Below are 12022 nucleotides of genomic sequence, written 5' to 3'. Positions count from 1 at the left end.
ACTTAAATACTGTTGGTGTGAACAAGAACAAAATGTTCCTACAGGCTGTAACAAACTTGAGAATCATGAGGGGAGAGCTGAGTGGTTGCTCTGAAGATGTCAAAGAGATGTTGCTGCTTTTGCTGTCCTACTTTAATGAGAAGGAAGATGCAATGTTCTGTAATGTGGAGGACACCTGCCTGGCAGGGGAAGTACAGATGGACCAAGTTAATTTGACACCCACCATTGTTGTGTGTGGTAAGTTAATATTGTTTTCCTTTCTTGGTCTTTCTGTGTATTTGGACACAGATTCTTTTTTTTGTTTTGTTACTGTAATATATGTTTTTTATAATTTTGTTAGAATTATTTTTTTCTTTTTACAATAGGTCCCAGACATGCTCAATGGCATTGAGATCCGGGCTCTTCCCTGGGACCCTGGGCATCTTTCTTTTGGTGTTTTCACAGTCAGTAGAAAGGTCTCTTTAGTGTCCTCAGTTTTTATAACTGTGACCTTAATTGCCTACCGTCTGTAAGCTGTTCCGTTCCACAGGTGCATGTTCATTAATTGTTTATGTTTCATTAAACAAGCACGGAAAACATTGTTTAAACCCTTTACAACAAAGATCTGTAAAGTTAATTGGATTTTTACAAAATTATCTTTAAAATAAAGTGTCAGGGATGTTTCTTTTTTTGCTGAGTATATGTATATATATATATATATATACACAGTGAGGGAAAAAAGTATTTGATCCCCTGCTGATTTTGTAGGTTTGCCCACTGACAAAGAAATGATCAGTCTATAATTTTAATGGTAGGTGTATTTTGACAGTGAGAGACAGAATAACAACAAAAAAATCCAGAAAAACGCATTTCAAAAAAGTTATAAATTGATTTGCATGTTAATGAGGGAAATAAGTATTTGATCCCCTATCAATCAGCAAGATTTCTGGCTCCCAGGTGTCTTTTATACAGGTAACGAGCTGAGATTAGGAGCACTCTCTTAAAGGGAGTGCTCCTAATCTCAGCTCGTTACCTGTATAAAAGACACCTGTCCACAGAAGCCATCAATCAATCAGATTCCAAACTCTCCACCATGGCCAAGACCAAAGAGCTGTCCAAGGATGTCAGGGACAAGATTGTAGACCTACACAAGGCTGGAATGGGCTACAAGACCATCACCAAGCAGCTTGGTGAGAAGGTGACAACAGTTGGTGCAATTATTCGCAAATGGAAGAAACACAAAATAACTGTCAGTCTCCCTCGCTCTGGGGCTCCATGCAAGATCTCACCTCGTGGAGTTTCAATGATCATGAGAACGGTGAGGAATCAGCCCAGAACTACACGGGAGGATCTTGTTAATGATCTCAAGGCAGCTGGGACCATAGTCAGCAAGAAAACAATTGGTAACACACCACGCCGTGATGGACTGGAATCCTGCAGCACCCGCAAGGTTCCCCTGCTCAAGAAAGCACATGTACAGGACCGTCTGAAGTTTGCCAACATCTGAATGGTTCAGAGGAGAACTGGGTGAAAGTGTTGTGGTCAGATGAGACCAAAATCGAGCTCTTTGGCATCAACTCAACTCGCCATGTTTGGAGGAGGAGGAATGACCCCAAGAACACCATCCCCACCGTCAAACATGGAGGTGGAAACATTATGCGTTGGGGGTGTTTTTCTGCTATGGGGACAGGACAACTGCACCGCATCAAAGGGACGATGGACGGGGCCATGTACCATCAAATCTTGGGTGAGAACCTCCTTCCCTCAGCCAGGGCATTGAAAATGGGTCGTGGATGGGTATTCCAGCATGACAATGACCCAAAACACACAGCCAAGGCAACAAAGGAGTGGCTTATGAAGAAGCACATTAAGGTCCTGGAGTGGCCTAGCCAGTCTCCAGACCTTAATCCCATAGAAAATCTGTGGAGGGAGCTGAAGGTTCGAGTTGCCAAACGTCAGCTTCGAAACCTTAATGACTTGGAGAGGATCTGCAAAGAGGAGTGGGACAAAATCCCTCCTGAGATGTGTGCAAACCTGGTGGCCAACTACAAGAAACGTCTGACGTCTTTGATTGCCAGCAAGGGTTTTGCCACCAAGTACTAAGTTGAAGGGGTCAAATACTTATTTCCCTCATTAACATGCAAATCAATTTATAACTTTTTTGAAATGCGTTTTTTCTGGATTTTTTTGTTGTTATTCTGTCTCTCACTGTTAAAACACACCTACCATTAAAATGATAGACTGATCATTTCTTTGTCAGTGGGCAAACGTACAAAATCAGCAAGGGATCAAATACTTTTTTCCCCCACTGTATATCATATCACATGCTTTTACATGATCTACAGTTGCAGTTGCATGATCAAAAAACAAAACAACAAGACATGATCTGCCTCATCTAATCCCATGTTGACCATCACCAAGAACATGGTTTTCATTAAGATACTCCTCTATTTTCTGTCTAATAATTTTTTCAACATTTTACAGGTGATGCAGGTGAGATTGATTGGTCTGCAATTTCCTGGCTCAGTTTTGTCCCATTTCTTGTGGATTGGTATGACATTTACTGTCTTCCAGTCAGTTGGCACATCCCCTGTTCTAAGTGTCATTTAGAATATTTCAGTTAGTGACCTATAAATACATTCCCTAATTTATTTGGCCCAGGTGGTTTGTTCATTTTAGACTGCTAGTCCCTTTAGTTCCTCAGTTTTGCATTAGTTTTAGGTACAAGAGCTATGTTTCTTTCTATTTCCCTATTTATTTCTTGATCACTCTCTTAACATCTCTTTGCAGATCTATATATTCTTTGAATTTAGTTTTGTCTCCATCCCTTTTGTATGTGCTGAAAACTGAATATTTGTCTGTTTAAAAAAAACAATTATGATACATAAACATCCAAAATAAGAAAATTCACCCAAGTTTTAATCAGTGAACCGATTGAACCGAAAGATTGATCTTATAGTTAAACTGAGGTTGTTAAGTGAGCAGTATTGTATTTTTCTGAATGTTGCACAACAATAAAGTGAATACACTGATGAGAAGTGTGGGGGCTCTCCTTCCTGAACTGCAATGCAGCTTCACAGTTTAGCAAACTGATTCTGAAAGGCAAATAGCCTGCTGAATACACAATTAAACTCTCTCAGTCTCTGTATGTGTGTGTGTGCATGCTGCTGTTTGTGCTCCAGTACCACCTGTGAAAGAAAGGGGGTGTTGTCAGTGTAGACTCACCTGTCAGCAGAACCGTAAGCAGTGCTGCCTCAGAGGCTCTCATCCTCACAACCGGGGGATTCGATAGTAACCTGAGGCAGAAGGAACAAGCATTGAAGAGATGGCATTCAGTATTATATATGGAAACAGTACAGTCTAGTACAGCAGGGTTTCTAGCCCTGGTCCTGCAGAGATAGAGTATAGTATGGTGTGGAGCATTGTTTGTGCCAAAGGTGTTCGTCGGTCAATTTGGTAGCTCAATCTGAAATTCTTTTTAGAAATACATCAATTTGGCCATTCATCCAGGATTTATAAATTTGTCATATTCGTGTGTCAATTATTCCATAATTACATATGTTACTTTATCATCTATGTAATTCATGAATGTGGCTATTCAGAACTCTGAATAGCTTCTGAGTCAGTGAACTGAAAGAACCAAAGTCTCCAGTTCTTTGGTGAACTGAAAGAGAAAGACAGATCTTGAATGTGAGGCTTGCTGCTGCGCTATTCGCATGCATGAAACCCTGGTGATCAATTTCAAAAAAATATGTGCATGTAGTTATGCTTTCACAAACTTGATTGTGTTTATTTAAATAATAATAATAATAATAATAATAATAATAATAATAATAATAATAATAATAATAATGTATGTAGCAGACACTTATTGTAATTGATTAAGCTTATGTGGAGGTTATTCAGGAAAAATGTTAACACTGAATTTGTGAAAAACAGTTTGAGTAAGTTATGGATACCATAATGTTGTAAGGCAAGTCCATAATACTATATAACACGAGTTAGTTCTTCTTAAGAATAAGTTCTCCAAGTAGGCTGTTCGTATTTTAATTTATCTATGAAATGTCGACATAAATGGCTTTAGAACTGTTGCTATTTGAAACTGGAAGTTTGGAAGGTGTAAATCCTTAAACAGTTCAAAATAGCGACACTTTGATGAATAATGTAGGAGAAATCCCCTTCAACTGCCTCACTTTATTTAATTTATTTATTCTGGAACTCTGTCATAGTTTGCACTCATTTCAAAACATCAGTGAATTCTCACCTTCCTCTGATGAGATTGAGATTTTGGATATTAAAAAGAGGTAATGCCTTCTTAATACTTAATTTAATGTATTATTATTATTATTATTATTATTATTATTATTATTATTATTATTATTATTATTATTATCATCAAAATAACCTTACTGAATTATATTACCAAGCTATGTTAAGGACAGTTTACTAGTAATATCATCCTTTAGTCATTTGTATTGTATTTGTAATAAATTCATAAATTAAATGAATTCCACTGTCTACCAAAAGGATTACTGGTTCATTCTTTTTAAGATGCTTTAGTCTGGTTTTGCTGAAAGTTTCATTTAATTATCTTTAATTTTAATGGAGATATGAGCTTTTGTAATGTTTTCGATCACAGTACTTTTTCTTCCAATTTAAATCCAATGGTAAATCAATGGAAGAAAATAGTACAATTATCCAAAATAGTTTGTATTTAATCTGTACCGCTACACATAAGTGGACGCTGAATAAAATATTTACATCTGTGTGGCAGGGAGGGGTTAATTGTCCCTCCCTGCCTGCTCATGGACTGCAGGTGCTATTTACCTGCTATATAAGGAGGCCTCAGCCTCCCATTAGGATTGGGGTGTTGGAGAGGTAGGTGAGAGCTGGGGGAAGCAAGCATGGCTTGTTGCTTGTGGTGTTTTTCAATAGTTCCATGTCACAGTGAAGTCCTTGACCAGCCTGTGTTATCTGGTTTATTTGTTGTCGTTTATCTATCTATTGGTTGGCCCTCATGCCGGTTGATTTTGTTTGGTGTTTATTTAATTAAAGACTTACTTTGTACCTGTGGTGCATCTCCAAGCCTCCACTACTGGCTACCCCACCACATATGGTGTCAGCAGTGGGATAGCGCCACTGGGAGGCATGGAGCTGTACCACCGGCTTGGTTTTGGAAAAAAAAAAAAAAAATGCAGCAGGAGGATGGCTGGGAGGTGTACAGGGTAAACCTTGTGACAGAGGTGTGCCCTGGCTGTCGGGCATATGGGCACACAGGGATATGAGAAGGGGGGGAGCCCGTGCGTCCAGTGCCCAGAGGGGGGGAGCCTGTGCATCCAGCGCCCAGGCCTCAGGCAGCAAAGGAAGAATACCTGCTGCCTCTGCCTCCACCACCAGGAGCAGAGCAGCAAGAGCTGCCTCGGCCTCTGCCATCTCCACCGCTTGCACCACCAGGAGCGGAGCAGAGGGAGCTGCCTCAACCTCCGCCACCTTCACCGCCAGTAGCAGAGCAGCAGGAGCTGCCTCTACCTCCACCAGCAGAGGGTGAATGCCTGCTGGTTCCGTCCCAACTGTCGTGGGAGGACTGCTTGATCCTTCCACCACCACCAGCAGAGGGTGAATACCTGCTGGTTCCACGTTCACCAGTTACAGGAAACGAGGGAGAAGTGGAGCTCCTGCTGCCGCCTCCATGGCCAGGGGCTCCCCTCCTGAGTTCACCGTTGGAGGTTCCACTGCTGGTGCTGTTGCCTCCCGAGGGCCCTGTATGGCCTGGGGTTGCTACCAGTCCTGCCATGGGGGAGGAGCTGGAGCTGCCGTCTCTGTCCCCGGAGCCAGAGGGGGAGGAGCTGGAGGCCGCACCCCCTGGAATTTTTTTGGGGGGACGGGGGCAGGCACGGTCTCCTCCTCAGCAGCCTTTGCATGTGCTGCTGAGGGGAGCCCAGTGGATGCGTGCCCAGTTGCCAGGGCTGAAACCATCCCCAGCAATTGAGGGGGACATTCCACCCTCTCTGCCATCTGCGGGGGACGTTCTGCCACTCCCGCCACCGCCCTCTGAGGCGGAACTGCGGCTGCTTCTGCATCAGCAGCCTGAGGAGAATGACTTTCCGGAGCTCAAGAGGGAAGTCAGCCTGCTGCCGCAACCCGGGGAGGACGCTCCCGTACCGCCCGGGGTCATCAGCCTGCTGCCGCCCAGGGATGAAGTACCTGTGTCGTGGCTGCTATGTGCCCTGAGGGGGCACCGCCACTGCCAGGGAGATTACCTCACCCGGAGCTGGAATCTGGAGGGGAGGGAGAACCCGGACGGGGAGAGGGACCATTGCCTCACCCAGGGTCAGAGAACAGGGAGGACAGTGCCAGAGTGTATGACCCTGGGGGAGGAGGTAGCTTCCCATTCGGCCCTCCCGCCCTCCCCTCGACGTTGGGTTCCAGCTGGGGAGGGGGTGGCTGATGGCGGCCTTACGTACTTTATAAGGGTAGGGGAGGTGTGTGGCAGGGAGGGTGTTAATTGTCCCTCCCTACCTGCTCATGGACTGCAGGTGGCTGCGGTGATTGATCAATTAAGGTCAATCAACCCCAGCCACCTGCTATATTAGGAGGCCTCAGCCTCCCATTAGGGGTTGGGGTGTTGGAGAGGTAGGTGAGAGCTGGGGGAAGCAAGCATGGCTTGTTGCTTGTGGTGTTTTTGAATAGTTCCATGTCACAGTGAAGTCCTTGACCAGTCTGTGTTATCTGTTTTTTTTTTTTTTTTTGTTTATCTATCTATTGGTTGGCCCTCGTGACGGCTGATTTTGTTTGGTGTTTATTTAATTAAAGACTTACTTTGTACCTGTGGTCCGTCTCCAAGCCTCCACTACTGGCCACAATCTGTTATTCACATATGAGCGAACACATCAACAGTGATCCACCTGCTAATACACCGATCAGCCATAACATTATGACCACCTGCCTAATATTGTGTAGGTCCCCCTTTTGCCACCAAAACAGCCCTGACCCGTCGAGGCATGGACTCCACTAGACCTCTGAAGGTGTGCTGTGGAATCTGGCACCAAGACAACAGCAGCAGATCCTTTAAGTCCTGTAAGTTGCGAGGTGGGGCCTCCATGGATCGGACTTGTTTGTCCAGCACATCCCACATGCTGGATTGGATTAAGATCTGGGGAATTTGGAGGCCAAGTCAACATCTTGAACTCATGATTCATCAGACCAGGCCACCTTCCTCCATTACTCTGTGGTCCAGTTCTGATGCTCACATGCCCATTGTAGGTGCTATCGGCAGTGGACAGGGGTCAGCATGGGCACCCTGACTGGTCTGCGGCTACGCAGCCCTGTAAGCAACAAACTGCGATGCACTGTGTGTTCTGACACCTTTCTATCAGAACCAGCATTCACTTTTTCAGCAATTTGAGCTACAGTAGCTCGTCTGTTGGATCGGACCACACAGGCCAGCCTTCGCTCCCCATGTGCATCAGTGAGCCTTGGCCGCCCATGACCCTGTCGCCAGTTCACTGCTTTTCCTTCCTTGGACCACTTTTAATAGGTACTGACTACTGCAGACCGGGAACACCCCACAAGAGCTGCAGTTTTGGAGATGCTCTGACCCAGTCGTCTAGCCATCACAATTTGGCCCTTATCAAAGTCCCTCAGATCCTTACGCTTGCCCATTTTTCCTGCTTCTAACACATCGAATTGAGGACAAAATGTTCACTTGCTGCCTAATATATCCCACCCACTGACAGGTGCCATGATAACGAGATTATCAGTGTTATTCACTTCACCTGTCAGTGGTCATAATGTTATGGCTGATCGATGTAGATAACGCCTAGATAAGGGCGTCTGCCAAGAAATAGCCTAACAGCCTCTGCAGCAGTCTACAATTGTCTGGTGATATTTTCTGATATTTTCTATTATTTTATTTTTTCCTTCTGCCAAATCTTCAAATGCCCATACAACGCTCATACACGCATGAAAGGTAACAAAACTCGCAAGTGTTGTAGATACCTACAAATGCAGTGAAAACTAAACATGCTGGTCACATGATGCTACCCATATTGGTTTTAGCAGTGAAATTGGGAAATGCTACAAAACTCTTCTTCTCCAAAACCAACTGACATATGCACATTCCACGTCATACACATGCATACCTTATGCCCCACTACTATGCTTGTTCATCACAATATGCATGCTTTTCTGTAATGTTGCATTCTCTGATTCACCATGGTGCATTCTACTCCAGACCGTGAATACCCACTGTGCCACAAACTGGTATGCATGAAACTAATAGAAAGTACTACCAAGGCTGTTAAAGGTGAGTGGGCCTAGTGAATAACATGGGTGACAAAAAACATATGTGCCACTTCAGACATGTTACACATTTCCTGTGCACTGGAATACAGTACACACATGAAACTGCACATATCTTTATGCCTGTACCTTGAACATAAAACCAGAGAATGAAGTTTGTGGGGTACATGGTTAAGCCACCATATTGGATTTAATCTTCATTCGTATGCGAATATTAAAAGGACTGCTGCTCTGGAACAATAAAGCCCAGTGTCCTGAATGTAAAAAAGAAGCAATGTTACGTAGATACTGCTGTCTGTCAAATTTGTAAAAGGCAAGTGAATGCACTCTAAAACATGGCTGCCACAATCCAATAACTGAATGTATGTTAAATATGCGTATTTTCAAACGTGTGAAATTTGACCTCAGAATAAATCGACAACCCATATTGAAAATCTAAACAAACTTGGTACAATAATAAATTGCAATCTTATGCTTGATTGTGGTGAGCTTCATCACCATTGGTAATGTGGTGCGGTGGCCACTTTGTCCATGTTACATCCAGCAGTGAATATCTACAGGACCGTCAAGCCTACGGTGCTTACATTTTCTTACACTAGTTGATGAAGACGAGTTGATATGACACAGAACATGGCTGCTGTACACAAATAAAAATGACAGCATTTCATTTGAGCCGCATAGTGACATTCCTTATATAGACCTCTACTACCATCTTGTGGACAACTCTGGAAATTGCATTCTGCATCTTGAATGATACAAGCATTCAAACTTCACATATATGCTACAAATCTACCTTATATAATTGAAGCATGCAATCGATAAATGTTACATTACACTGGAATTTAAATGCATATCTCAAATACCACAAGCCTGCAAACTATACATGTATAATAAACACCACTGACAATTAAATGCACACATTCAACAACACAAACTACAAATGCGTGCTAGAATCTGAAACCTACTGATATAGTTTGGAAGCCTTAAACGTTGAAGGCAACTTCTAGCTATTATTGTTGTTATTGTATGTATGCAAATTAAACCGATGACTGGCCGGGAGCACCTAGGCTGCAAGTGCTCAACTTACCCCCCCACCCCCCATCGCACTTCTTTTCTTGGTCCCAGTCCGCCACTGAGCTCACCCCACCCCTACCCCCTATACCCTACCTTCTCCCTAATCGGATCTACATACCAAAACTGTACATACCGCTGCAGGATAAGATTAAATTGTATCTAAACGGTCAATTCACCCCGACTGGATTTACCGGCTGTGTTGGTTCGGATTTTCTTTTTTTTTTGTACCTGAGTCACTACAGTAAACTACTCCACATCCGTCGCTAGGAATCGCATGATAAAATGAAATAAGTACAATAATAATAGCAAGACAGAAAAAATGATGAAGAATACACAAGTAGTAATGTCTGCATCAACATTTTGCACATTTGTATTTAGTTCAACTTTTGAGTCACTTGCTAATCGCAAATTGTAACGGATTTTAAGGCACATCCATACACTTGTATTGCACTGTGTGACAATAAAGAAATATTTGCAAGTGATCTTTCTTTTTTGGTCACACTTTACAATAAGGTACCATAATTCCTCATTGATTAATATATGAATACAACAGGATAAACACATTAATATGTCATGCACTTAATCTGAGTATTTATGTTATTCACATGTATAACAGGGTTAGGGTTAGGTTTTAGAGTTAGAGTTAGGGTTCATGTGCTCAACGTCAGAACTCAGGTGTCATGATGTATTGTTTAAATCCTAAGGTAGTCATATATTAATTCATGAGGCTTTACGGTACCTCATTGTAAAGTGACACCGATTTATTTTGTTTTGTTTTGTTTTCAATAAATAATTCCAATATTGTAACCACATATCGGGAATAGTTGCGTATCAAATTATTGTAATGTTGCTATAGGTATTCACACGTATGATTTTACAATTTAGAATGCTTTGTACAGAAACATATTTAAAATCAGTGTAGACAACAGCTCGGTGTTGTTTCAGTAAACTATTTTGTTTGTGTAGCCAAAAAGCCCCATGTATTACTAATTTAACAACACTTACGCCATTCTCTTTTTTTAAATGTCATTGTTGGATTAGTACTGAACAGTTAGTATTCTCAAACATGTCACTTGGTTTCATTTAATGTTTTCGGAAGAAAGATTAAATGTTATGCACTTGTTTTGCTTATACGCTACGTGTACAATGTCAGGCACTGGCTATCTAATATACATACAAAACCCCCATAACCTTTGAATTTCTCGGAAAAACTGGTGAGATGCGAAAGTAGATTAACGGAGCGCATACGCCACTGCTTCTTTGGCAAGAATCAGTGGCAATTGTTGTAGCAGCAGAAGATTTTTGAGAGAGAGAGAGAGAGAGAGAGAGAGAGAGAGAGAGAGAGAGAGAGAGAGAGAGAGAGACAGACAGAGTAGAGGGGGAGAGACTGAAAAGGATTATGTATTGATTGTGGAGCGAGTGTTTCATTTCTAGTATTAATAAGTTATCTGTATACAATTTGCAAACTGGCTGATACTAAAACACTGTCTGATACATCAAGACTTTCAATAATATAGTTAAGAAAAGGGTAAATGGAAAAAGATGCAGCATCTTGCAGCATCCTTTAAATAATGTGTAATTTCCATTACTTCAAAAAATGTGTAGATTGTTGAAAATATTAGGAGACACCATTTCAAACAAATAAAATACATAAATAAATAAATAATTTCAAATAAAGACACATACATAAATTGTACAACAAAAATACTTACAAATAAATGTGTATTTGGCTTAATCTAAAACATATGACAAACAATAACGAGCTATACAGACACACACAACACACATACAAAGCACTTACTTGCAATTACGACCACTTTTGAACGTTATAAACTAGGTCAGTCCTGCCCGATTCCAAACGGCTCTGTCTGCTGTCCTGCGCTCCTCAGGTGCAGCTCTGAACCTCCTGTCAATCTCTGGATTGTAAATCCACTTGGCACTGTTACCTGCTGCTTACCTGCGCTCACACCACACAGCGGGAAGAGGATGGTGAGGGCACTTCAGGGGAGGCGCATTGTCTGAAATGACGCATATATATATTCTTTTTTTTAAGTCTGTAGATTGGTATGCACATTATCCTTTCCTAATTTTTTTTCTTTCTTTCTTTGTCTCTATTGCTTTGATTGTTACACAATCATCCACCGGCATACCCGTCGGGCATGTAACTTAACAAGTCGATTCTTCCAGCATAATCTGCCAATTTAAAACGGATGTCTGTGGCCCTGAGTCTGGAGATCTACAGTGCATAGGGGGTCTATAGCCATTATAATTTATTTTTATTTTGTGTTTTGTTGGCTGACTGAATGACTGACACATTGACGATTCTTAGTATTCACAGGTAAAACGGAGACTGTGAAACGATTCACAACTCGTCTTCTTCACGTTAAAGTTGATTTGGAGCCTCTAGCTGCTGTGGTTGGGGAAAGGGAAATAAATCCCTTTTACACGTGCCAGGTTGTCTGTGTACGTGTGATACTGCTTTTCACAGATTATCCAGTGTTCACTGGTCAAACAGAGGCTGTGAAACAATTCACAACTGATTTCCTTTAAATAACAAATGTTTTTGTGGCACTGCAATCGTGAGTATCAATACACGTTAGATGTACCAGGTAAGGATGTTGCAGCTTTTACTTATGTTTACTTACTTATTTTATTGGTTTTCTCAAAT

General features: G+C 42.0%; 1 protein-coding gene across 7 annotated transcripts in view; it reads right to left on the bottom strand.

Annotated features, from left to right (window-relative positions):
- The window catches only part of LOC136764441 (uncharacterized), a 29989-nt gene extending 18654 nt beyond the window's left edge, over window positions 1–11335 (bottom strand). For 3 of the 7 annotated variants that reach the window (XM_066718503.1, XM_066718500.1, XM_066718502.1), the window contains exons 1-2: window positions 11156–11335; window positions 3205–3275 (exon numbers count right to left, since the gene is read on the bottom strand). In XM_066718503.1, the coding sequence (XP_066574600.1) occupies window positions 3205–3247 (43 nt within the window). In that variant the 5' untranslated portion in view covers window positions 3248–3275; window positions 11156–11335. The remainder of the gene's footprint in view (window positions 1–3204; window positions 3276–11155) is intronic. The other 4 variants (XM_066718498.1, XM_066718504.1, XM_066718499.1 and 1 more) reach the window with 3 other exon arrangements.
- Between the last annotated feature and the right edge of the window lie 687 nt (window positions 11336–12022).

This window comes from Amia ocellicauda, chromosome 12 (assembly GCF_036373705.1).
Source record: "Amia ocellicauda isolate fAmiCal2 chromosome 12, fAmiCal2.hap1, whole genome shotgun sequence".
Taxonomy (NCBI): domain Eukaryota; kingdom Metazoa; phylum Chordata; class Actinopteri; order Amiiformes; family Amiidae; genus Amia; species Amia ocellicauda.
The sequence above is the reverse complement of the archived record's forward strand: the minus strand, read 5'-3'. Positions and strand labels throughout refer to the sequence as shown.